This window comes from Gobius niger (genome assembly GCF_951799975.1).
Source record: "Gobius niger genome assembly, chromosome: 3".
Taxonomy (NCBI): Eukaryota; Metazoa; Chordata; class Actinopteri; order Gobiiformes; family Gobiidae; genus Gobius; species Gobius niger.
Genome location: NC_136854.1, coordinates 1,385,879 through 1,413,741, shown reverse-complemented (window position 1 = coordinate 1,413,741; position 27,863 = coordinate 1,385,879). Strand labels below are relative to the sequence as shown.

Below are 27,863 nucleotides of genomic sequence, written 5' to 3'. Positions count from 1 at the left end.
TTCATGTTTGAAGACAGAATATGAAACTGAATTAGTGCCTCATCATGAGAAGCACAAAGAAGCTCAGTCCCAAAAACCACATCCTGTGATTCGCATTTCGGTCTTCGACGTTGTAAATATGAGGCAGAATAATCTAAAGGAAAGTTAATCCAGAGATTATGAAAGATTGAAGATGAATCGTGAACCTGGATTACACGTTTCCCTCGTGACGCAGCGGTTTTTACCATCGGAGACAGATGTCACAAAGTAAAGCTCCGTAAACCACTTAGCTTTGTGTTTGTTGCGTAATGCAGAAGAAAAACAGAGCTCAGGTCTTTAATCTGTGGACAGGCTGTGGGAGGAGGCGTCTGGGGAGAGCGAGGTCTTCTAGCGAGTCCCTCTCAGCGCCGGGACCTGCTGCTGGTTCTGGTTCTGATCCGCTCGGAGTTTGCGGAGGTGGTTCAGCTCCTGGTTCAGTCCGCTCTCCTGGTCCTGGGCTCGGTTCTGGTCTCGGTTCTGGTCCTGGTGGTGGTTTTGGTCGTGGGTGAGGAGGCGGGTCACGTGACCGATGCCCTTGGTCACGCCCTCCCTGAAGAGCAGCTTGGCCCCGACGCGCAGGTACTCCGGGTGTTTGATGAAGCGGAATCGAACCACGGCGCGCTCCCCGGTGCGCAGCTCCTCCTGAGGACCAGCAAGCACAGGGGGGTTAGGACCAGTTAGGACCGGTAAGAACCAGGAAGAACCAGGAAGAACAAGTAAGAGCCAGTTAGAACCAGTTAGGACCAGTTAGAACCAGATAGAACCAATTACAACCAGTAAGAATCGGTTAGAACCAGTAAGAATGCTAAAATGGTCTCAACTTATATAGCGCCTTTCCACCTACATTAGGCACTCAAAGCACTTTACAGCAAGGATCCACTCACCCATTCACTCTCTCATTCATACACCAATGTACGCAGACACTGGGGGCAATGTGGGTGAAGTGTCTTGCCCAAGGACACAACGACAATGTGCACTTTCAGGAGGTGGGATTCGAACCCCCGACCTTCCGGTCATGAGACGACCCGCTCTACCATCTGCACCACTGTCGCCCCAAGAATCGGTTAGAACCAGTAAGAAAGCAGTTAGAACCAGTAAGAAACCAGTTAGAACCAGTTAGAACCAGTTACAACCAGTAAGAACCGGTTAGAACTGGTTAGAACCAGTTAGAACCAGTTAGTACCAGTTGGGCCAGGGGGAGAGGACAGAAAGTGGTTCGCGGTAGCTCGAAATCTGATCAAAAGTAACGAGAATGGACACGCAGAAATATCCGAGTCCTGATCGGGAGGTATTGTCCGATTCCGATGAGTCTGTAACCACGTGATCCGGCCCGATTTCCGATCACGTGATCGGGCCCGATTTCCGATCACGTGATCGGATCGGGACATCCCTAGTTAGAACCAGTTAGAACCAATTATAACCAGTAAGAATCGGCTAGAACCAGTAAGAAACCAGATAGAACCAGTTAGAACCGGTTAGAACCAGTTACAACCAGTTAGGACCAGCTAGAACCACGCCTCATTAGGGAGTCCTCATTCCCGTCACGTCCCACTCCCACCAACTCCCAACAGTCACAATAGTCAAACCTGCAGAACTATATAACCTTTTAACCCTCGCCTGAACCGAGCACATTTCCTCCAGTTTGGCTTTACCCAAATCTAAAAGCTTCTTGAAAAAAGTGTCAAAAGCAATGAAAACGAGAAAAAAACACAGATGAAAAGGTGAAAATGAAAACAAATAAGCGATGAGTTTTGTGGGTCTGAGCTTTGGCCTAGAGGCTGTGACCCTTTAGATTTGGGTAAAGCCGAACTGGAGGAAATGCCCTTGGTAAGAGGTTAAATAGTCGTTCAGGCAGGTTCAGTTTTACTTAACAGGCAGTGGAACAGGACACTAGGGATGTACCGATATTCAGTATCGGTATCGGTAGCCGGCATTTTGAGAGTATCGGATTGTCTCAGATTTGATGCCTGGATGGGTCTGATACAAGACGGCCGCGAATCTCGTACCTTCCCGTGCAGACCCTCCACGGTGGCCGTCTGCCGCACGTTTCCCACGTGTGCCGTGACCTGGGAGCCGCGGCGGAAAGTCTTGGCGTGAAACAGCAGCACGATGGAGGCCTCGAACTCGAGACAGATGGTGGGGTTCATCTTCGGGCTCACCATCACCATGCCCTGCAAAGACACACAAGAAACTCAGGAATGTACCAGTAAAACCATATCAGAATATAAGTAAAGGATCCTGTTTATTGTTTCTGTCTGCGGGGCTCGTTTACACGCATGAGTCTGGAGTGCTGACCTTGCGCAGCAGCGAGCGGTCGAAGCTGCCCAGGGCGAGCGTGGCTGCCTGTCCCGCACGCAGCACCCGACAGGCCGACCTGTTCCTCTGGATACTCCCCACCCTCAGCTTCAGGAAGCGGCCCTCGTCTGTGGGCCCGACCACCAGGCGCTCGCCCTCGCGGCACACGCCACTGCAACATACATGTGCTTAGTATGACACACGCCACTGTAACATACATTACACGTGTTTAACTCATTGACTGCCAATGACATCTATAGACGTCAATTGGATTTTTCAATGGGAACGGCTGCAGCAAATACTTGAGCATGACCTGGTGTTAAAGAGGGGGTGTTCTGCTTTTTCCAGTCCCATAGCACCAGTCTATATCACACTACAATGATGCCAAACCTTCTGTTGGTCTGTAAATGCAGTAAATTAGAATAACTGCCTTGTATAAAATGTCTCTCTCAAAATGGCTGTAGTGAATGTCTTGAAATAGGCCTCTGTCTCTTTAAGAACCTCTGAGCCTTTAGACACGCCCCCTCCACACGCTGTCTGTGGCATCAGTGGGGAGGGGGTTCTGCTGAGGAGCAGTGGTTGGTTACTCGGCTGGTGACGAAAGCTCGGAGGCGTCTCCAGGAGGTGGGGGCGTTCCTAGGAGGACTCAGGCAAACCTATCCCTAAAATGACTGGATATGTTTAATACAATGCGGCTCTTTGCAAAATAATTGGTAAATATTTATTTATAAACTGTAACAGTCTTTGACCAACAATCCAACCATCGTCTACAGACCCTGTTTCCATCTCTACATGAATGAGAGTCTGTATCTCCTCCTTTTGGAGGCGGTTTGTAAGAGGTGCCCGTGCACCTCACTCACAGCGGGACGTAGTTAAACAACAGGCAGTTCGTGGCTCTAGAATCAGCTTCTGCTTTTCAGGTTTCTGATCAGCTGCTCTTTATTTGATGTAATTTGGCCTCATATTCACAGAAAAAGATCAAATTAGGAAATGGAAAAAAGCGCAGCTCTGACGAAGCTCATGATGTGAAGCGCGACATCGCAACACGGAAATACGCAAAGTCATGACTTTTCTTTTACACGTGACTGAAACTGTTACAGATGCAACTTAAAACAGACTCTCAGTCGTCCAGAGGCTCCTGATTAAAGTTCATGAACTTTGTGCAGCCGAGAGTGCGTTCTCTGCACAGTCCAGTCAGGACCGAGCTGCAGGCGCGCACGGGCCAGGGGCGGATCAGAGGAGGGGGCTCCGTGGGCAGGGCCCCCCATACAAACACACCCCAGCATTAAAAAACAATAAAAAACATCTAATTCTGTCTCAGTCAGAGCAGAAATATCTAATGTATTTCGATCTTGGTGAGGAGTAAAACCATCAAATCTAATACAATTATTGAACAAAAAAAGCAAAAGGCATAAAGTCATAGTTTATTGTGATTAAATAAAAAGGTCACATTCTATTTAATCACAATAAACCACCGCCCCGGGATCTCGCTAATGGTCGGTGCCTTTGTGGCTCTTCACAGGATCAAAGTTGAACATTTCGGCTCTTGGTCTCTGACTAGTTGGCCACCCCTGTCCTAGAACATTTCTTCAATTTAGATTCTACTTCTGTTTTCAATCACTCAATAAAAAAGGAAATGAAGACGATACAACAAGGTCTGTTTAGTGCTGTGTTTAAAACAGACTCTTTACAAGTCAGGAACCCCAGCAACAACACATAAACCATTATAAAAACATTTTAAAGAAAAGCATTAAGAAGAATGAAGTAATTTTTAACCATCAAAATGAAGATCTGTCACTTAAAGGTTTTACTCACAGGTAAGTAAAAGTACAGATACTTCCTTTTAAGATTACTCAAAAATAAACCTGTGTGTCTTTGTTTCCAGGTGAAAGCCTGTGTGTCAGGAGCTGCAGTTCCTGTGACTCACCTGTAGAGGGTGCCGCCCACCACCGTGCCCACGTCCGGGACGGAGTAGATCTCATCCACCTGCACAAACAGGGTCAGACGTTACCGAGACAAGAGGAGGAGCCTGAGGAGAGCGAGAGCGCCCCCACCTGGAACTCCGTGAGCTGCTGCATCAGCTCCTCCTGCTCTTTGCTGTTGCTCAGAGGAGGCAGGACGTTCAGGAAGACTTTGAGGAGGTCCAGACTTTCTCCAGAGACGGACGACAGAGTGAAGATCGGGGTCACGCTGACGGGACAGAAACGACTTCATTACTGATGTTTCTTTAGGAAGACGTGACAAACATAAGTGTGAGGAGCAGCAGCTGAGCCTCGTCACAGGGTCAGGTGTTTCACTCATGTACCACGAGGTCCTGTGGCTGAAAGAGGCCACTGTCACGAGGACAATAATGAAGTCTTCACGAGGATGTGAGACTCAACTCTGACGATGTTCAAATCCAGGCCGAAAACAGTTCTTTTTGCCCGAGCATATGACTGAAAGTATTTTACCGTAAATTCTCTAATACTGGCCTGTATTCCATTAGCGGCCGGGTCTCTGACAGAGGCCGGGTCTCTAACAGTGGCCGGGTTCGCGGCTGGCGGAGGCAAATTGAAGCCGGTCTCTAAAACAGGCCGGGGCTTTTATTAGAAACTATAGCAGTAGAAATATTCCCCATGTTAGGAATTTGTGTCATACTGGTGTAAATGAAAACTCACGTGCAGGAAGTAACAAACTGAACCCGGGCCGAGGGGGACGCTGCGGAGGAGCTGATCCGAGCGTAACTTTGACACAGATTTAGCCACTTTTCAAACCTCCTGTGATGATATTTGGAAACAGGGCAAATGTTGTGTGACCCTCCAGGGTTTTAATAAAGTCTCCATCGCGTCCTCAAAGCACGTCCAGCTGCTCCGTGTGCAGGTCAGTCCAACGCCTCAAAATAACTCCTCCCATCAGCGCGAGCGTCTCGTCTTCTCTCGGGTCAGTCTCATGATCGATCACAAACACAAACGCTCCGTCTAAACTCGCCTTTTACACGAGATAACAACAAATAATCCGGTCTGCGGTAAAAACGAAACAGAAACCTGCAGTGACACTGATGTCAAAGCTCCGCTAACAGCAACGAAACACTTCCTGTTGTCCCGACAAAATAAAAGGCATCAATGTTCCGGCCGCTGGGAGAGGGTTTGAAATGTTCATTAATAAATGAACCTAATATTTTAGGTGCAAATGGACACAAATCTTGTTTTTCTTCATTTTCCTGGTCGTCCGTTTTGCTCAAATAGAAATAAAGGCCTGTCTCTAATTGTGGCCTGGTTCCAATAAAGGCCTGGTCCTACATGCCCTTGAGTAAATAAAGGCCCCGGCCTATATTAGAGCATTTACGGTCTCTACACTCTTGCCTTTTACTGTAATTGATTAGTTTTATGTTGACGTCCAGAGGAGAAGGAGCGACAAAACAGAGGTTAGGTAACTTTGTGTGAACAAGCAAGAAAAAATAGAGCGAGTCAAAACTAGACTTAAAAATGTATATAACTGAAAGTATTTTATCTGCACTCTTGCCTCTTACTGTAATTGATTAATTCTATGTTGATGTTTTTATTGATTGTATTTGTTTTCTTATATTTTACGCTGCTTTAACTGTCAAGAACTTTGAATTCCCTTGTGTATGAATTGTGCTCTACAAATAAACTTGCCTTGAAGATCTCAAAGCAAACCATCAGAAATATGAAGAAATGCGCTGGAAACATCTGCATTTACTTTGATTTGTTGCTCATTAAGATTATTGTCCTTAACAACTTCAAAAGTTTCTACCTTTCTTTTTTCTTTACCACTTCTTCCACATAAAAAAAATATGTTCCCTTTTTTCAAGTTATTACATAATTTTTACACATTTTTTCTCCAGAAATCCAGATACTTTTTCTTCCCAACTGTTCTAATCGTTTCCACATGTTCTCCACGTTTCCTGACATTGGAGATAAACGTGATATTGTAAATTTGCAAATCTTCAGCTTCGATTTTATCTCGTAGACGACTCATCGCTCCCTCAGTTTAACCGAGCGCGTTTTTGTCGCCGGTTCTGTTTCTGTTTGAACGCTCTTTTGATGCTTTTTTTATCGTTGTGTTTTTATCCTCATTATCGTCTCATTTTTGAGATTTGGGTAAAGTCAAACTGGAGAAAATGTGCTCGGTTAAAGTAAGAGAAGTTTGCAGCACATTTTTGCATATCTCTGATGGTTTGCCAATAAATATCTTCATCACCGTTATTGAGAAAGTCCCCACAGATATGGAGACATTCATTTTTGCCCATCTCTCTGACCTGGTGCCTTAGTGACCTCTGACCTCTGACCTGGTGCTGTGCCCTCTGACCTCTGACCTGGTGCTGTGGGTGAACTGCTGCGCTGCCATCACGGCGTCGTCGTCCCCCCGGATCAGCAGAGGGACCTTGTTGGAGCCCGGCTGCTTGAGGAGCCGCTCCAGCTGCCGGACGGTCCGGTCCACGGCTCCGCGGCCGCACACGTCCACTTTGCTGACCACGATGAAGACGGGCACCTTCAGGGCCAGCGCCAGGCCCAGGTGCTCCCGCGTGGTGCCCGCTGAGGAAGAGGAGGAACCTTCAGACAAACACTCTGAAGCTGCACAAAAATCAACATTTGCAAAAGAATATTTAACCTCTTAACTCCTGCCTGAACCGAGAGGACCTTTTTCCTCACGTCATCACATTTTTTTTCCATAAGTTTTTTGTTGGATATTCAACTCATTTTTGTTACTTTTTTGTCATTTTATTGTGATTTTTGTCACATTTTTGTCAATTTTTTATCACATTTTTGTCACATTTTTTGTAATTTTTTTGTCAATTTTTTGTAATTTTTTTGTCAAATATTTATCACAGTTTTGTAATTTTTGTGTCACATTTTTTTCATTTTTTCGTTAATTTTTTATCACATTTTGTCACCTTTTTGTTACATTTTGGTCATTTTTTGGTCATTTTCTTGTGACATTTTTGCCACTTTTTCATGTGTTTTCAATGTTTTCTGACTTTTTTGTCACATTTCCATCATTGTTTTCAACTCAGTTTTGTTGCTATTTTCACAGCTTTTTATACTGAATACTTTATTTATTTCCAGTGTGCATAAAATGTGGGGAATCAACTCTTCACCTGCAGTGTCTCGCCTAAATAATTTCATGTTTTTCCCAATTTTTTCTTGATGCTTCCAACTTTTTTGGCACAATTTTTCCCTACTATTTAATTTTTTTTTTCCAAATGTTTCTTTTTATCCCCAATTTTCTCCCAATTATTTCTTTTTTTCTTTTTTCAATTTTGTTTTTCCGCATTATTAACCCCTTAACTCCCATCTGAACCGAGCACATTTTCTCCAGTTTGGCTTTACCCCAATCCAAAAGCTTCTGGAAAAAAAATGTGAAAATATCAACAAAACTGAGACGAAAACAATGATGGAAATGTGACAAAAAAGTGATGAAAAATTGATGAAAAAGTAGCAAAAATGTCACAAGAAATTGACAAAAAATTGAGCAAAAAATGACAAAAACGTGACAAAAAAATAAAAAATGACAAAAAATCGATAAAAAATGTACCAAAAAATGACAAAAATGTGACAAAAAATGACAAAAAAATGACAAAAAAATGTGACAAAATGTGATTAAAAAAATGACAAAAAATGACAAAAATGAGTTGAACACCCAACAAAAAAATGATGACGTGAGGAAAAAGATTAAGTTAAGAGGTTAAAAATAATTTCCCCAATTTTTTTTACATATTTTTTTAAATTCTTCTTCTCTCCAAATTTTTTGCCTCTTTTTTCCCACATTTTATGCAATTTTTCCCCATTTCTTTTCATTTTTTAATTTCTGATATTTGTTAAATTTTTCTCCCCAAATTGACTGTACATGAGTTCAAATCATAACAACGCCATCCAAGAAGTGACTTCCTGTTTCGATTCAGCTCGCCAAAATAAAAGCATCATCTTATTCATTAGTTCAACTTTTTTTATTATTATTAACAGACAAAACACTTAAAATGTGTGTATTTAATTATAATGTCGCTGTACCTGCTGAAAGAGAGGCGAGCTGTGTGCTTTTATTTTGGTGAGCTGGATCGAAACAGGAAGTCACTTCTTGGGCGGCGTTGTATGATTTGAACTTATGCACAACAAATATCAGAAATAAAATAAAAGAAATGGGGAAGAAGAATTTACAAAATATATTTTTAATAATGTGGAAAAATCGGGAAAAAAATAGAAAAAAGCAAGAAATAATTGGGAGAAAATTGGGGATAAAAGGAAACATTTGGAAAAAATGATAAATAGGGATAAATTGTGCTAAAAAAAATTGGAAACATCAAGAAGAAATTATTAATTATTATTATTAATTATTAATATAATTTTTATCAATATAAGACAAAATTGTGAAAAATTGAACAAATATCAGAAATTAAAAAATGAAAAAGAACTGGGGAAAAATTGCATAAAATGTGGGAAAAAAAGAGGAAAAAAATTGGCAAAAAATGGAGAAAAATGTTAAGGAATTTTAAAAAATATATTAAAAATTGGGGACATTATTTTTAATAATGTGGAAAAAACGGAAAAAGTAAGAAATAATTGGGAGAAAATTGTGGATAAAAATAAACATTTGGAAAAAAAACGAAAATTGTGCCAAAAAAATTGGAAATATCAAGAAGAAATTGGGAAAAACATGAAATTATTAACATATATTTTTTTCAATACAAGAAAAAAAATAGGACATAATTGGGAAAAATTGAACAAATATCAGAAATTAAAAAATTAAAAAGAAAAGGGGAAAAAAATCGAATGAAAATATATAAATATTAAAAATGGGAAAATTATTTTTAATAATGTGAAAAAATGAAAAAAAAGAAATTTTGGAAAAAAAGGAAGAATAGGGGAAAATGGGGATAAATGAGAAAAAAAATAAAAAAAGGAAACATTTGGAAAAAATGGTAAATAGTCGGGAAAAATTGTGCCAAAAAAATTGGAAACATCAAGAAGAAAATGGGGGAAAAAAATTATTAATATATTTTTTTTCAATATAAGAAACAAATAAAAAACAATTGGGAAAGCGTTTTTTTCTGCCCTGGAGCGACACAGCCATGTAAATGTAGATGTTTGCAGCATTTGTAGTCCAGTCCGGGTCTTACCGATGCCCGTGCTGGCGCTCACCACCAGCATGGCGAAGTCTGGGCAGTAGGAGGTGAGTCCGAACACCGTGGTCTTCAGGTATTTGTGGTGTCCGGCCAGATCCATGAAGGTGATCATCTTAGAGGAGCTCTCGCAGATCTCCTCCGCCGTACGGGACTCGCTGTAGTTCACCACCTGCACCGGAAAAAACACTCAGACTCCTGAACTCCTTCTCCTGAACATCCTCGTCTGACTTGGTACCTGGCCTTTGCTGTTGAAGCCCAGGATCTCGAAGCTGATGGAAGACGTTCTGCCCGTCTGGATCTCGTGGAGGTGCCTGAACAGGTTGAGTCTCGCTCGGCCCCGACCGTTGTCCAGCTCCCCCTGAGTCAGGACGCCCAGCAGGGTGGACTTCCCCGAGTCCACGTTCCCCAGGACAGCCACCCGCAGGTCCAGGAACTAAAGAGGTCACAAGAGTCAACACTAACAGGTCCAGGAACTAAAGAGGTCACAAGAGTCAACCCTAACAGGTCCAGGAACTAAAGAGGTCACAAGAGTCAACCCGAACAGGTCCAGGAACTAAAGAGGTCACAAGAGTCAACCCTGACAGGTCCAGGAACTAAAGAGGTCACAAGAGTCAACACTAACAGGTCCAGGAACTAAAGAGGTCACAAGAGTCAACCCTAACAGGTCCAGGAACTAAAGAGGTCACGAGAGTCAACCCTGACAGGTCCAGGAACTAAAGAGGTCACAAGAGTCAACCCTAACAGGTCCAGGAACTAAAGAGGTCACAGGAGTCAACCCTGACAGGTCCAGGAACTAAAGAGGTCACAAGAGTCAACACTAACAGGTCCAGGAACTAAAGAGGTCACAAGAGTCAACCCTGACAGGTCCAGGAACTAAAGAGGTCACAAGAGTCAACCCTAACAGGTCCAGGAACTAAAGAGGTCACAAGAGTCAACCCTGACAGGTCCAGGAACTAAAGAGGTCACAAGAGTCAACCCTAACAGGTCCAGGAACTAAAGAGGTCACAAGAGTCAACCCTAACAGGTCCAAGAACTAAAGAGGTCACAAGAGTCAATCCTAACAGGTCCAGGAACTAAAGAGGTCACAAGAGTCAACCCTAACAGGTCCAGGAACTAAAGAGGTGACAAGAGTCAATCCTAACAGGTCCAGGAACTAAAGAGGTCACAAGAGTCAACCCTGACAGGTCCAGGAACTAAAGAGGTCACAAGAGTCAACCCTGACAGGTCCAGGAACTAAAGAGGTCACAAGACACAACCCTGACAGGTCCAGGAACTAAAGAGGTCACACAAGAGTCAACCCTAACAGGTCCAGGAACTAAAGAGGTCACACAAGAGTCAACCCTAACAGGTCCAGGAACTAAAGAGGTCACAAGAGTCAACCCTAACAGGTCCAGGAACTAAAGAGGTCACAAGAGTCAACACTAACAGGTCCAGGAACTAAAGAGGTCACAAGAGTCAATCCTGACAGGTCCAAGAACTAAAGAGGTCACAAGAGTCAACCCTAACAGGTCCAGGAACTAAAGAGGTCACAAGAGTCAACCCTAACAGGTCCAAGAACTAAAGAGGTCACAAGAGTCAACCCTAACAGGTCCAAGAACTAAAGAGGTCACAAGAGTCAACCCTGACAGGTCCAAGAACTAAAGAGGTCACAAGAGTCAACCCTAACAGGTCCAGGAACTAAAGAGGTCACAAGAGTCAACACTAACAGGTCCAAGAACTAAAGAGGTCACAAGAGTCAACCCTAACAGGTCCAGGAACTAAAGAGGTCACAAGAGTCAACCCTGACAGGTCCAGGAACTAAAGAGGTCACAAGAGTCAACCCTAACAGGTCCAAGAACTAAAGAGGTCACAAGAGTCAACACTAACAGGTCCAGGAACTAAAGAGGTCACAAGAGTCAACCCTGACAGGTCCAGGAACTAAAGAGGTCACAAGAGTCAACCCTAACAGGTCCAGGAACTGAAGACCAGGTAAGGTCACTAAACGGTTCTCACCTGTTGGTCGTCGGGAACTTTCCGAACCAAAACCTCAGCGATTTTCCGAGAGACGTTTCTGTCGGAGTCGACCGCCCTCTCTCTGAGCAGCGTGATGTCAGCGCCCACTCTGAGGAGACACCGGGGGGAGACACGAGGGGCGAGGGGGAGGAGACATGAGGGGGAGGAGTTTAGCTGAGTTTGACCCTCTTTAGCCCAGTGTGACCCCTTTAACCCCATTTCAGACCCTCTTTAGCCCAGTGTGACCCCTTTAACCCCATTTCAGACCCTCTTTAGCTTAGTGTGACCCCCTTTCTCCCCATTTCAGACCCTCTTTAATCCAGTGTCCCCCCTTTATCCCCATTTCAGACCCTCTTTAGCCCAGTGTGACCCCCTTTATCCCAATTTCAGACCCTCTTTAACCCAGTCTACCCCCTTAGCCCCATTTCAGATACTCTTTAGCCCAGTCTGACCCTTTTTGACTCAGTCTGACCACCTTTATCCCCATTTCAGACCCTCTTTAACCCAGTGTGACCCCTTTATCCCCATTTCCGACCCTCTTTAACCCAGTCTGACCCCTTTTCTCCCCGTTTCTGACCCCTTTCTCCCCGCTCCAGACCCGCGCCGGTACCCACTTGTGCGCCATGCGGCTGAGCGTCTTCAGCGAGGCGTTCATGTCGCTCGGGGACAGTCCCACCATCAGCCCGTTGTCCTCCACGCCGATCTGATACACCGCCTCGCCCCGCCCCTCCTGCAGACGCCACTTCAGCTGCGTGGCCAAGTGCTCGAAGCGATACGGGGACGGGTTCACCAGCTTCAGCTGAAACACACACACACTTTCTCCAGGGGCGGAACGGGTTTTTAGGAAAGTCATTTCGAGGGACTGTATTCTGGGAGTTACTCTTTCATGTGAGAGTATTTGGAGCATAGTTACTTTCACAATCATTACATTTTAGCTGCATATAGTACAACATTGAGCTCCACAGTCCCGCCCCTTGCAGTCCTGTTGCTCCGGTCCGGAAGCAAAAAATCAGTGCAAAAGCTAATCAGCTCTGTAGCAATTCGTGACCATAAAATGTTTGATTTCAATCCAAAAAGAAGACTTGATGTTGAAGAAAAGGCAAAGGTACAAGGCTGTGACATCATTCACTTCCTGACTATAGAAACTCCGTATCCCAAGAACCATTGCGACATCGCGCCCGCTGGTCAAGGCAACCAGGTTTTCAGCAAACACAGCCAGTTTCTTTTACTTTGCAAACAAAAGTTCTATATTATTTCACTATTAACCTCTTAACAAGAGGATCTTTTTCCTCACGTCATCAGATTTTTTTTCCATCATTTTATTGTTGGGTATTCAACTCATTTTTGTAACTTTTTTGTCATTTTTTAGCCATTTTTTCATCATTTTTTCGTCAAGTTTTCTATCCAATTATTGTCATTTTTTGGTCCATTTTTTTTTTATTTTTTGTCAATTTTTTATCACATTTTTGTCATTTTTTTGTCACATTTTGGACATTTTTTAAGTCATTTTTTCGTCATATTTTGTCAATTTCTTGTGACATTTTTGCCACTTTTCCATCAATATTTTCTCACTTTTTTCTCACATTTCCATCATTGTTTTCGTCTCAGTTTTGTTGCTATTTTCACAGCTTTTTTCCAGAAGCTTTTGGATTGGAGTAAAGCCAAACTGGAGAAAATGTGCTCGGTTCAGGCGGGAGTTAAGGGGTTAAACAATCTGAATCCTGCTAATGGGAATCAAAATGATGGCGGTTCATTTAATTGGATCGTTGGGAACATTTTTTTTACGTTTTTCTTACTGTCAGTGTTAGATATGGATAAAACGTCAACTATCTGCCTGCATTATGTTTTAATACATTGTTTATAATATGTTGTCTACGTGTGGGAACGTGAAGCTCCACCAATCAAAAGCCTCGTTGTCGATCATGGGACTCCCGAGCATCCTGGGTAATGTAGTTCTAGGACGAAGGCTCGCAGTTAAACTAGATGGATCTCAGACGTGCTTTTTTCACCTGCGTCTGACTCTGCGGTCGCTTTAGAACCACAGAGTTGGATTCAGTTACGGAGTTAAAGACTTTATTCCAAATCAATACGGTCTCAAAGCAAGGGGGGGTTTTACTTCCGGACCGGAGAGGAGGCGGGACTGTGGAGAGGAGGCGGGACTGTGGAGAGGAGGCGGGACTGTGGAGCTCTATTATGAGGACAGAACTTTTCATGACTAGGCCTGGGCACCGCTAACAATACCAGTCTGGTAACGGAAAAATTAAAGAAAAAACAAAATTGTCAGATCCAAGTTTTGATGCTGTTGGTCCAAGGACAGCATTAAGGGAAGTGACTTGGTTGGTTAAATGATGTTTCCCAATTTTCCCCCATTTTTCCCACCCAATTTATATTTGTATTTTATATTTTTCCCCAATTTTTTCTCATTTTTTGCTACATTTTATCACTAATATTTTCCTTATTTCTCCCTCATTTTTTTTTCCATTTTTCTCAACGTATTCCCATTTTCCCCCAATTTTTTTCCTTATTTTTGCCACAATTTCTCCCAATTTTTTCCCATTTTTCCCACATTTGTTGACATTGGAGATGAACCCGATATTGTAAATTTCCAGATCTTCTAAACGTTATTGTTCCGTTTTCTGGTTCTAGACGACAAATATTTAAATATCGGTTCAGGCATCGGTATCGAAAACCAAGTATCGATGAATAAAAAAAGAATGGTCCAGAACTATTAATGACTGATTTTTTTTATCTTAAAGGCCCTGAACCTGAGTTTTTTTCAACTAGTGGAACTGATTTTGTTTTGTCCTCCTTAAATATAATGTAAACTCAGACATTTGTAGGAAAAAACCACTGAGCCTCAAAAGGAACGTAGTCTCACAATGAGCAGCAAAAAGGAACTACATAGACCATGACCCTTTGCCCATTTAAGACGCTTTTCATTTTAATGTAAAGTTCTTTTTTTTTTTATTTGCCCAGGGTATGATCATAAATTAACTTTTATTGTTGGTTTAGGAGTTACGACGCCTTAGGATTTGCTTTTGTTACAACAGAAAAAGCTGCTGTGAGTCAGAAACAAAACAAAGATGTAGCTCGACTGTAGTTAGCTTGTTTTAGTCAGATGTTATTCGTTTACAGGTTTTCGCTAAAGTAAATAACTGAACATGATCTTACCTTGTATTCGATGTTTCCTTCTTCAGCCTGAAACAGACGCAACACAAGATCATTGGAAACTGAAACACAACATTTAAGAATAAGTCAAGGCTGGGATTGAAATATTTGGGAACATTTGGGGAAAATTTGGGAAAAAACGTGAAAAAAATGCTAAAAATGGGGGAAATAGAGCTCCACAGTCCCGCCCCTTTTGGTCTTGTTGCTCCGTCTACACGGCCGTCGATTTTCAAAAAAATCGAATATTAAGAGTTTAACGTCACCACAAAAGCTAATCAGCTCTGTAGCAATTCATGACCATAAAATGTTTGATTTCAATCCAAAAAGAAGACGACATGTTGAAGAAAAGGCAACCCCTGACCTTCCGATCATGAGACGACCGAAAAAAGTATCGCTCAGGTATCGGTATCGAAAACCGAGTATCGCTAAAGTACCGGAATTGAAAAAAAACGTTACTACCAAGCCCTGCCTAAAACAACACTTGCCCCCCCCCCCCAAAAAACGCCCCCCCCTCCCGTTAGAGGGCAGTAAACAAACAAGCATAATGCGCCTGTCATTTGTCATAGCGAGGAGAGAATGTAAATATGCAGCTGTGCTCAAGGTTAGCTTCGCTCTGACGCAATATCAGCTCTGCCGAATTATTCCTAACTTTAACCTAACCTTAACACTGCCCTCCTTTTTACTGAAACTGTAAGTGCGTTTCATCTATTTCAGTTTGTAACTTAAATTTCACAAATACTGCGTGAGGCGCCGTGTGACGTTGTTGTTAGGCATGAAATACGCAGGTTTAAACGCTCGTAGGTGAGTGTTGCGACATTTGTTTTGTAGAGAACTTACAACCGGAGACATTTGGTGCGATAAGTGCATTAATAGCAGTTTTAAAATGGAAATATGACCGTAAAACGAGCCGGTATGCGCCTAGCCCCGCGCGCGCGTCTCCCAGCGGCGCTGCGGCGTTACCTCCGGGGGAAGGAACGGCGGAGGTTCTCGGTTCTTGTTTTTATTCTTGTTTCTTTTCCTGCCCCCGCGTTTCCTTTTCCTCCGTTTGGACTTCTTGGCGGAGTCATCGGCGTCGCTGGAGCCCGCCGGAGCTCCGCGAGTGGCGCAGTTTTCCGTGATGTCCACCATCCTCCTGCTCCTTCTCCGCAGCGGGCGGTGACAGAGGCTTCAGCCGAGGACAGGGCTCGGACGGTCGGCCATGGGAGGCTCACGGGGTCGCTGTCTGCGGGGGCGGAGGGCAGGGGGGGTCCCGGGATGGAGAGGACATGTCCCGGGGAGGAGCAGCGGACGGGACGGAGGGATGATGCGCCGCTGTCCTCCTCAGCATCACAACAACAACACGGACTTCCGGGTTGAGCTTCAAAATAAAAGACTTCCCCCGCCACAAAATAAAAGCAGATCAATCCGGGTATTTATGACGTGTCCATTAGTAACGACGTCCGCCATACTAGCATCGGGGAAATTATTTGAGCAATTCCTATGGGCGCCTACGTAATGAAATGTGGTTTTATTGTGAATTTTACGGTTTAGTGTTTTATTGTGAAAATCCCGCTGCCCGGATGTTGTATTGGGAAGCTTGCCGCCCCTCCGTCAGTGGAGAGGGGTGAGTGTGTCTCGGTGTAAAAGAATATATTAACATAACATATTTCTAATTCAATGATCGTCCCCATCCAAATATATATTGATAAGACACGATGTTCACATGTAATGCACGTGCTCCAGTGCAAGTTTTAATTCGAAATGTTAAGTTTGTGCACTTTTCCCAATTAGCTAACTCTTACACAGTTATTATTGTCCCGCCAGTTGTGCCGCCATCTCACGTCCTTTTTGGATTTTATAGGGAGCCGGTGTGCGTGGAGGTGGAGACACTGAAATGTTGTTTCTACTGTGTCGCACAGGTATGTTTTAGTTTATTTGTATGTGCTTTTGTCTGTAAACGTACTCCCCCACTGACATGTAATTTTGTACAAATGTATTATTAGTTTACATATAACATTGGAGGATGTTTCCTGTGGAAAAAATATGTGTCATTTTTGTAATAACATGTCCATGAATAACCTGCTCCCCCTCCCTCTGGGTACCTCACGATTCGCAGGGCTCGACACTAACATAGTCCCGTCGTCTCGGGGCGGAAAAAAAATGCACGGGACGAGATGAGATCCTACCCGGGACGGTCTCGGGACGACAGGCCTTTAACCATTTTTTAATATATATATTTTTTTTAGGGCTGCAATTAGTAAAATACTGCTGCTCGATTAGTAAAATACTTTGAATACTATTTTCCCGCTTCAATGATTCGCTTAATTCATCTTTCTGGCCGCCCACGCGCCCGGAACTTTAAGCAGCGCTTGTTTCCGCACGGCCGCCTCTGAAGAGCAGCTCTATCGCGGTGCTAAACCTCGTAGCCGGGCAGAGCCAGGTAGTAGAGCGGAAACCAGGCTGTTGTAATCATCAAAACACGGCTCAAACAAGAAGAAACTCCACAACGAGAGGCGAAGACAGGACGAAGGCGAACGAGACGAAAGGACACGCCTCCCCCCCCTCCCCCCCGCTCCGCTACCGCCACAACAATACTGACAACTCCACTGTTCAAAGTGTGACATAAGGTAACTTCTCTCCTTCCCCCTCAACAAACACAGACTTTTACATCCTACTGGATCTACGTCTCCGATGCTGCGAAGTTTTTTTGCGCTAAATGTCTTTACACGGTATTTACAATTTAAATTAAGATAAATAAAAACACAGATCTACATAGCGTGACCACCTGTCCCTCTTTTGACTGTCCTGCAGAGCCTGGTCGTTCTCTGTTCCTCCTGCTTAACATGTTACACTTTATCACTGAAGCCTCATGATTTTTACGTCTAACTGCTTAATAATATATTGCGATCTGTTGCTCGCCAGTGTTATAAAAGTTGTAATAATGAAAAGGTGTGTCTTTTTAGTGGGATGAAAATGCCTGATCTAAAAAAAACTAATTTCTCTGTCCTTCAAAGTTCTGCCAAATTGTCCCACTGGTCTGTTTAAACTATTTGAGGTGGTCACACTATTTCAAAAGCAGAATAAAACTCCAACAGTCACACTGTTTCATCTGTACTTTAAAGTTTCTCATATCCATCCTTTCATGGCTCACAACAAATACATTTATGAACCATAAAACTGGATACATTATTCCCTGCTATAGCAATACTATGACAAAAATAATTAAAATGTTTCTCCTCTTTTAGGAAACCCCTCTGGTTGAGATCCTGGGAAAGAAATGAATCACCTGAGCTTCAGCAAAACATTTCAAGATTCTGTTTCCAGTCAGGACCTACTTCACTTGAAAAGGAATAAAAGTACTGATTTAAAAGATACTATGAAGCTGCTCTCTCTCCTCATCATGGACATAAGGACACTCGAACAGGCGTCTCTTTATGAGAGTCACATGTTGCGGCTTTTGGGACAAACTGTAAGAAATTAAGAATAAATGATGTACTAGCAGAAAAAACCTTTGTTTGAAGCAGTTTTTTCTCCTTTTATATTCTGCTCTAAAGTCATGAAATGTAGTTTTTCAATATAAATACAATACATATCTGATTACTCGATAGTTGCAGCCCTAACATTTATGTAAGCGAGTGTGCATGCCCCCCTCTTCCCTATGAAAGGGCGAGAGCTCTATTAAATTTGGGACGGTTCACATCCATGTCGGGACGATGCCAAATGGTTTTCGCGACGGTGTCGGGACGGTCATGAAAAAAGTTAGTCTGGAGCCCTGCGATTCGATTCGATGCGCGATACATGGCTTACGATTATCTCACGATACGCCGATACTGCGATAAGCCATATATTAAAAAAATGCTACTTTTACCCTTTATTTGAACATACTACATATTTTTCATCATTTACATTTCTTTTCATGCGCTTTTTTCTGTCTTTAAATGATCCCTGACTAAGACACTGAAGATGGCTCTATAGATTTACATTTAAATAAACAAGAAACCACAGTAAAAGGGAATAAATAAACCCCAAATTAACCTTATTTATAAATATAAAAACTGTCATTAAAAGTAAATTATTTGTGTGACAGTGTTTGAACCAAGTGCTTAAAGCTGCAGTGCTGCCCCCTGCTGTCCTGACTGAATTCTTGATCATTGTTGGCCTCTATTGGCTGTGAAAGCACTGCTGCCTCATTAATATGCATTACGTCATCAAAAGTATCGATATCGGAATTAAAAGTATCTTAAAGCTTATCTTAAAGCTTAACCCTGACCCTGCCCTAGACACTAACCTTAAGGACAGTGGGCCGGTGCCTGATCTTAATCAATAGCAGTGGGGGAACATAGGGCTGACCGTCAAAATCCCCACTTTCCCACATAAAAGCTCATGACCCAGAGCAAACAGACTCGGGAAAACGAGCTCCTCTGGTCACATGAACGCAGCAAATGAAACAATATATTTCTAAGTCCTGTGAAACAAACAGACAGACAAAGTTCCATCTCCGCATTGATTTATTTCCCAATCACGCTTTCCAGAAACAAAACTCACCTTTAATAAAACCCCAGTTACCAACAATGTAACAATATCATAAAACAACTTTTCCTTATAAGTTACATGATAAAAGTACAAAATATAAACATTTAAGTTGAATTTAATTGGTCCAAAAACAAGCAGAGTTTGACCGTATGACTCGTTTGTTTGTCCAAATGACACTTTCATGTTTTTATTGTAAATAGGCACATGATTTATCAGTTAATTAACACAGACACTAACATTGGATTGGTGTAAAACGATTTCATTTTTCTACATTTGTAATTATTTCTTTAATGAATCTGCATTTTTAGTGTGACAAAGGTGAAACTGAGGAGTAAAATATTAACCTCTTAACTCCCACCTGAACGGATCCCATTTTCTCCAGTTTGGCTTTACCCTAATCAAAAAGCTGCTTGGGAAAAAAGCACCAAAACAGCCACAACAAATGAGAAGAAAACAAGGATGTAAACGCAACCAAAATGTGACAAAAATTCAACAAAAATGTGACAAAAACTCAACAAAAATGTGACAAAAGTTCAACAAAAAAATGACAGAAATTCAACAAAAATGTGACAAAAATTCTACAAAAAACTCAACAAAAATTCAACAAAAATTCAACAAAAAACTCAACAAAAAAATGACAAAAATTCAACAAAAAGTGACAAAAAAATCAACAAAAATGTGACAAAAACTCAACAAAAAATGACAAAAATTCAACAAAAAAGTGACAAAAATTCAACAAAAAAATGACAAAAATTCAACAAAAATGTGACAAAAATTCAACAAAAATGTGACAAAAATTCAACAAAAAACTCAACAAAAATATGACAAAAATTCAACAAAAAACTCAACAAAAATGTGACAAAAATTCAACAAAAAAATGACAGAAATTCAACAAAAAGTGACAAAAAAATCAACAAAAATGTGACAAAATTCAACAAAAATGTGACAAAAATTCAACAAAAATATGACAAAAATGTGACAAAAACTCAACAAAAAATGACAAAAATTCAACAAAAATGTGACAAAAGTTCAACAAAAATGTGACAAAAACGCAACAAAAAATGACAAAAATTCAACAAAAATGTGACAAAAGTTCAACAAAAATGTGACAAAAACTCAACAAAAATGAAAATTAAAAAAAATGTGACAAAAACTCAACAAAAAAAATGACAAAAATTCAACAAAAATGTGATAAAAATGAAAAAAAAACAAAAAACATAAAAAAGGTGACCCAACACAGCAACAACGCGAGGAAAAAAGTCAGTTTTGTGGGTCTTAGCTTTCAAATGAGGTGTTACACAGGCCTATATAACAGCCAAAGAGAACAGAATGCATTTGGTTTAGGCGGGTGGTAAGAGGTTAAACTGGATCTTCAGGGTGGTCAGTGATCACATGACGCGTCTCTCAAAGAAAGTCATGTGATCGATTCAAAATGGCCCCTGAAGTTTAGACCGAATGACATAGAAGGACAAATGTGTTCTAATTCAGGGTTTCACCGAATTAGCTCCAGGTTCTTCCTCATCCAGAGAAATGAGGCATCAAAACTCATCCACGTTCTTTTGATACGTTTTACAGTTTGTTGACGGTAAAAGAATTGAGTAATTTTCCGTGAAGTTCAAATTTCTCACACTTACAAACTCTGATTGAAAAACTAAAATATACACTTTACCCCCGGACACAACACATGATAATACATCTAGAGAAAGAGAAAAAATGCATGTGACGTCAAGTTTGGCAGAAAATTGTTCAGGTCGTCCAGATCCTCCTCAGTCTGGGACAGAGAATAGATTTACTCATTTATCAGACGGTGATCTGGAATTACATCAAACGCCTGAAGGGGAGACTATATTGTACTTAGTGTTAATATTGTATAGTATATTATTTTAGATTTATTCAAGACCTTCACAAACTGTTGATGATTCTGTCTCCTCATGTGAGATGATCAGAGGAGCGGAGTTCGATCCTCCATCATTGAGACAGGGATTGAAAAAGGGAAAGAGTTTCTCTCTAAAACCACAGCCAGTGAAGGAGTGGAGGAGATCTGCAGAATCTACGTCATGAAAGGAGACCAGACCTGCTCCATAGTCCACAAACACCCCGACCTTCTGAGGAGGCCTCTGTGGGGACAGATCTACAACAGGGCCACCACAAGCTTTGTACTGATCTGTGTTTCTCAACGCAATGGTCCAGAATCCGTTCTTTGGCCTCAGACTGATCTGTCTCTTCCTTTTGACGGACTCTTGGGCGACTCCTAAATCCCACTTACTTTTCCCTTTGACCTGAACCTCAAAGTAGAACCTGCCTGAGGAGAAACTCTGTTGTCCTAAAACCATCGTATGATAAGTAAACCTCTGAGTATAGTCTGGGAGCTCCTTCTTCACATCAGTGTGATGAACCTGTTTGAGATCTTCAGACAGAACCAGATGAGGATGAGCAGAGTCTGGGTCCAGAGTGACGTCCACAGCAAACGTCTGAACTCTCCTCATTCGTTCCTTTGGAGTCATTTGTCCAAAGATGTTGTTGATCTTCTGTGAGAGCCTTGTCTCCAGCTCAGACAGAGCTCGGGCCGCACTGCCCTCACACGTCTGCGGCTCAAAGCTCACGCTGCTCCAGTCCTTCAGGCCAGCAGGGGGCAGTGCAGGGCAGCGCTGTAGAAAGTGGAGGGGGTCTGTAGAGAGTGAGAGCTGCTGGGCCTCAGTGCTGCTCTTCTCCAGCTCACACATCTCCTGCTGCAGCTGTTGGATCAAGGCCTGAGCGCGCTCCTTATGTTTAGAAAGACTTTGTTCCAGGACTTTGGTGTGATGGTCCAAACATCTCTGCACAGACTCCATGATGTCACTGAAGACCTTCACCATCTGCTGTGTCTCTCTCTGAGCCTCTCTCTCACTGAGCTCCAGGGCAGCTGTGATCTCCTGGACCTTCAGCCTCCTCTGCTCCACCAGACGCTGGCTCTCAGACACAGTCTGCTGCAGAGAGACCTTCTCCTGCTCAAACGCCTCCTTCAGAGGAACCAGTGTGTGGTTCTTGTGCTCCAGGACCGAACACATCATGCAGACGGCCTCATGATCAGTGCTGCAGTAGAGCTTGAAGGGCTGATCGTGTGCGAGACACATCCTGTCCTCCAGGTCGTCCACAGGCTCCATCAGCTGGTGTCTCTTCAGTCTGGGCGCGCTCAGATGAGGCTGGAGGTGGCTCTCACAGAACGAGGACAGACAGACCAGGCAGGACTTCACTGCCTTCAGTTTGGGCTCAGAGCAGACGTCACACTGGACTTCACTGAATACGACTAGATTATCCATAGATCTGCTCTTCTTCCCCAATTCGTCCAGTTTGAGCCTAGAGACCATCTCAGAGAGTAAGGTGTTGGTGTAGAGCTCAGGTCTGGGGAAGAACTTCTTCTTACACACTGGACATATAGAGATGACTTTAGCAAACCAGACCTGAGAGATGCAGCGTTTGCAGAAGTTGTGTCCACATGGAGTGGAGACGGGCTCAGAGAACACCTCCAGACACAGGGGGCACCGGAACTGCTCCTCAGGGCTGCTCTGTGTCGAAGACGCCATTTCTGAAAAACATTTGGGACAAGTTTAAACTCTCACACATCACACATCACCTCCAGCAGGGGGAACATGCGCAGTGGCAAGTATGGCATGAACGGGGGTGAAGTTAGAAGCTGCCACGCTCTTCCACGAACACAAAGACCAGACAGGTACGGATCAACTCGTCTAAGCTCAGGTAAGAACGCTGGCCTGTTCCTTTAATGCTACATTTCAGTTCAGTCAGACTTTTGTCAGTCTTTGTTTTGGAATAATTAAGAGTAAAATAACAAACCACAGGCAGATATTATTTAATCATTATAAGGAGCAGTGGAAAATGGAACCACTAAGCAAACCGAAATTGAGAACATTCAGATAAAGAATGTTTTTCCACAGAGATTTATGTTAAATGTACTTTATAAAAGAGGACAGAGGTCTGTGTGCTCAGCTCAGAGCAGGAGTGCTGCCTCTAGAGGTGGAGGGTGGTCGTTACAGAGGGGTTTCTGAAGAGAACAGACTAATGTGTGTGACTTGTGTTTGGTGGAGGGTGGCGTTTATGTTCTATTGCCTATTGCAGGGGTGGCCAACCCGCGGCTCTCGAGCCGCATGCGGCTCTTGGCCAATCAGAGTGCGGCTCTTTGCATGATTGGAGATGTTTAATACAATGCGGCTCTTTGCAAAATAATTGGTAAATATTTCCCATAAACTGTAACAGTCTTTGACCAAAAATCCAACCATAGTCCTACAGACCCTGTTTCCATCTCTACACATGAATGAGAGTCTGTATCTCTCTCCTTTTCGAGGCGGCGTGTAGACGGTGCCCGTGCGGCAGCTTCACTCAAAGCGGGATGTAGGTTAAACAACAGGCAGGCAGATCGTGGCACTAGGATTAGCTTCTGTGCTTTTCAGGTTTCTGATCAGCTACTCTTTATTTGATGTAATTTGGCCACATATTCACAGAAAAAGATTAGGAAATGGAAAAAAGCGGAGCTCTTATGTAGCATATGATGCGAAGCGCGACATCGTAACGCGGAAATACGCAAAGTCACGACTTTTCTTTCACATGTGACAGTAACTGTAACAGATGCAACATAAACAGACTCTCAGATCCTCCAGAGGCTCCTGGTTAAAGTTCATGAACTTTATGCAGCCTAGAGTGCGTTCTCTCTGCACAGTCCAGTCAGGACGAAGCTGCAGGCACTGAGCGCACAGGCCAGGGGCGAATCAGAGAAGGGGGCTCAGTGGGCAGGGCCCCACATACAAACACACCCCAGCATTAAAAAAATAAAAAAAATAATAATAATCTAATTCTGTCTCAGTCAGAGCTGAAAGCACAACATGTCATTTAATATACATGTATTTCAATCTTGTTGAGGAGTAAAACCATTCAATCTAACACAATTATTAAAAAAAAGAAAGAAAAAGGCATAAAGTTATAGTTTATTGTGATTAAATAAAACGGTCACATTCTGTTTAATCACAATAAACTACCGCCCCGGAATCTCGCTAATGGTCGGTGCCTTTGTGGCTCTTCACAGGATCAAGGTTGAAAATTTCGGCTCTTGGTCTCTGACTGGTTGGCCACCCCTGGCCTATTGTATAATGATTCAAGAACTGCTTTGTTTGAAACAGTTGAATGTAGTAAATTTGGTTGGCAGAAGGTGATTGAGAGTTGGTTATTTAGAAATGACATGTTTTGCTTGGCGAGATATGTGGAGAAAGAACGGACAATGAGACGGAATGCTGTTTTTTGTATATTGAAGATATTGTTCAGACGGTCATCTTCTAAATGATGTTTATGTAAGGATTAAACACCTCTGAGCCGCATTAGTCGGTTCTAACGCCCGACACAGTGTTGTTCCTCCTGCATTATAACGTCTAACGCGGCTCCTCGTTGTTTAATCCGCTTATACCAGGGTCCCACAAACGTAACATTTATAATAAATGTGTTTTTCATTGACTAAAGTCACTAAATCTGCCAGACTACGGGACTATTTTGTGTGGGTTATTAGCCGGTCACTGAAGGCTGGTCTCAGAGCGAGTCATTCTCCGCAGCTATTACGAGGATCTCAGTCAGGCTCAACGACACAACATCAGCACAGAATCACAACACAACAGGACTAACCCGGAAACACTTTTCCCTGGAAGTAAACACTGATATGCGGCACTCGTGGGCAGGAGTTATTTCACTTTTACAACGTTTAACCTGAAGCTAGCTAGCTAGCTCAACCAGCTCAACTGTTTATCGAAACAGCTGCGGTGGAGTCGCTCACACCTGGGCCCCCCCAACTCAAACTTTTATGTTTGACTTTACTAATCCAGACAAATATGCTTCAATGCAGGATCATTTTATGTACGCCTGAAAATGATGAATAGCCGTAACCGTTTCCAATAGAAATGTAAAGCTCATATGTTATTAACAGTAGCTAACCGAGCTGCTCACTCTCCTCTACAAACATTTAGCAAACACTAAATCCATCTCATACGTTCCTGTCAGTCACTAATTACGCCTTTATCTGACTCAGCTGTGTCATGCGTTGCTATGGCGACGCCACAGCGGAGTGACATCCCAGTGATTTAACTACCGGACTACGTGTGTGGTTATACCGAAATAATGCACCAGCCAATCAGAATCCAGTATTCACCCAGACCATGGTATAAAGTGTCTTATAAGCCTGTGTGGGCTGGACACATACGTGCTTGACACTTTAATAAAAAAATATTCATTCATTCAATATTCTGTCGCGTTTCATAATGTATTATTGATTTTAACTGTCGTAAAGCACTGATAGTTTCATATTTTACCAGTGTCTGCGTACACTGGTGCATGAATGGGTGAGTGGATCTTTGCTGTAAAGCGCTTTGAGTGCCTAATGTAGTGGAAAAGCCCTATATAAGTTGAGACCATTTACCATGTTTTCCTTTAACCATTAAGTAACACTCATGTCGCCCACACAGTCATTGCACCTGAACAACAGAGGAAACACTCCCTTCTACCCTATTGTGATTCATAAAAACACAAATCAGCCAATAACATGGAGTTTATATTTATAATCAGTGGTGATAAAAAGCAGAGAACTCACCGGCCTCAGAGTCTGGAGGAGCTGAAGGGTCTGAAGGTCCGAGACACAGTTTCACGTGTGGAGTGAACGCTGCTCTGCTGTAAATGATAAACCTCCTCTGCTTTAGACGTGTGTGAGTCAGAGAGAATGAGGACGGACCAGTTCTGTGCCAGGGAGTGCCCAGGAGCGGCAGGAATCAACTCGCCACAAACGGCTTAAAGTCAGGGCTCAATAATACGACTCCTGATAAACACAAGGCAGTTCATTTCCTTTGTCTCATTTTGGCACATTGAAAAAAAAAAAACACTTAAAAACTAGAGATGCACCGATCCAGCTTTTATGCTTCCGATACCGATCCTGGGGGTTTGAGTATCTGCCGATATCCGATATTAACTGATACCAAGAGACTTTCTTCAAAGTGTTTTTCTCTGAGTGAAAAAGTGAATGATCTCTTTCCTTCAGTGTCAGATCAATAAAGTCTTATCTTTTCTCGTTAATCTGTAACGAGATGTTAGAGATTAACTGCAGTAACTGTAAAAAACATGTAACAAGAATTACTGGACTTGTCGACACTAAATATCCTTAGGTTAATGAGTGGCTACATTAGTGTTTCTCCATTGGTTTGGCTCATTTCTTGAAACAGAAATGACATTCTCAAAACAACATGGACAAATCTCCAAACCACTTTGCAATTGTTCACAACAGAATCAGGGCTTAAAGTATTCCAGCCGGTGGCCGGATTTCCGGCTTGAGGCCTCTGCTGCAATCATGCATCAGACCGCGCATTTGTGAAAAAGTTGCGTTTCCCGCATTTCTTACGGTCCATGAATTCATCTCACGCGCAGCCTCGCTGTTACGTGATTCCTCTGAAACCAAAACAACTGCCACGCGGATGCTGGAGCTACTTTTGTTATGGATTAAGTTTTGCCAAATGGACGCTATGACCAGACGAGTGAGAATCGGATAAAGAGGCGAAGAGCAGCAGGTTCTACGTCTGATCCACAGTGAGTTTATTTACTTATTCTGTGAGAACAGTCTGGGCTAACGGGGTCGCATGTTAGGAATTATATTTTTGTATTAGTATTTGCACCAGACACTGCCTTATCACTCTGCTCAGGATTACCATATGGGGATGTGATACGAGCGCTAAAGTTCACAGTTTCAGAAAAACACGCTAAAGTTCACAGTTTCAGAAAAACAACTTAGTGGAAAGGTACTGAGCACAGAGCCAAGAGTCAAGATGCAACCAAATATGGTCATGAAGAGCAGACTGAGACACTTGCATCCGCTTACCTTACACCTGCAAAGCTAGTTTAAACCAGATTTACGGTCAGAGGGAAATTACCCACCCACTGACCACTAGTAACACTGTAAAAGCATAGAGGGTATAAATATGTAAGAGACTGAACCCCCAGTACCAGACTGGCATGATCCACTCCTTGTCTCTGTGTTCTACATCACGAGACCTGGTCGAGCCTCATCAGCACCACTGATGAGACTCTCTTTTTCATCTCTTCTGCTGGCGCCCTACTGTGATTTCAGGACTCCAACTCTGAATTGGTTTTGTATTAATCTGACTTTTTAACTTTTTAAATACACATTTTATCTGACAACTATTCTCTCGTTTCATGTTGTTTTAATTGCTGATTGTGGAGAGGTGACGGATATCCAAACGGACACAGGGGGTCCATCTGTCGCCCCCAGTGTGCGGGAAACATAATTCTGATTGTAATGTTGTGATTTCACGTTGTCCAGGAAACTTGGAAAACGAAAACCAGACAGAGACCTGACACGCATCACCCGCGCTAAAATAAGCAGTGCCGTGAAATATTGTCTGGTGTGCCCTGGGAAATTATCCAATTTCACCTAGTTGTTTTTTTTTTTAAACAAATTCATTATTATCCGCAAATAATGTACCGTTTTCGAGTGTCTGTGCTGTCTAGAGTAGAGAAACCATGTAATAAATACTCCATGTTAGGTCGCTAATTTCTTTGAAAACTCTTTGAGAATTAGTGATGCATGGATGCGGCAGGTTGCGGTGACTGTAGCACTGTGGCGAGCGAGACTATACGGTGTTCCTATTGCTGGGTTGCAGGTGACATCACAGCGTTCTAAAGGCCAATGCTATTGTATGAAGGAAAAATTATTTTATTTTTGAGG

At 42.7% G+C, this 27,863-nt stretch overlaps 2 protein-coding genes across 2 annotated transcripts; both read right to left on the bottom strand.

The window, feature by feature from the left end:
* Positions 1-114: 114 nt before the first annotated feature.
* On the bottom strand, positions 115-15,944 carry LOC306961361 (GTP-binding protein 2-like). The gene is made up of 12 exons (XM_079554070.1): positions 15,554-15,944; positions 14,597-14,623; positions 12,040-12,224; positions 11,426-11,534; positions 9,669-9,866; positions 9,428-9,602; positions 6,629-6,848; positions 4,368-4,503; positions 4,241-4,299; positions 2,314-2,485; positions 2,025-2,189; positions 115-660 (listed from the first exon to the last, which is right to left on the bottom strand). Exons 1-12 carry the CDS (start codon positions 15,719-15,721, stop codon positions 367-369), a joined length of 1,908 nt encoding a protein of 635 aa, XP_079410196.1. The 5' UTR covers positions 15,722-15,944; the 3' UTR covers positions 115-366.
* A 5,050-nt stretch (positions 15,945-20,994) lies between these two features.
* On the bottom strand, positions 20,995-22,668 carry LOC306960401 (E3 ubiquitin-protein ligase TRIM21-like; the record flags this gene model as incomplete). Its single annotated transcript, XM_079552833.1, has 2 exons — positions 20,995-21,921; positions 22,024-22,668. 2 exons carry the CDS (start codon positions 22,666-22,668, stop codon positions 20,995-20,997), a joined length of 1,572 nt encoding a protein of 523 aa, XP_079408959.1.
* Between the last annotated feature and the right edge of the window lie 5,195 nt (positions 22,669-27,863).

Coding starts and splice junctions, on each gene's coding strand:
- LOC306961361 (XM_079554070.1), bottom strand. CDS start 15,721: ATGGTGGACATCACGGAAAACTGCGCCACTCGCGGAGCTCCGGCGGGC. Junction 14,624..15,553: donor CGCCGTTCCTTCCCCCGGAG/GTAACGCCGCAG, acceptor CGTCTGTTTCAG/GCTGAAGAAGGAAACATCGA. Junction 4,300..4,367: donor AGCAGCTCACGGAGTTCCAG/GTGGGGGCGCTC, acceptor CTGTTTGTGCAG/GTGGATGAGATCTACTCCGT.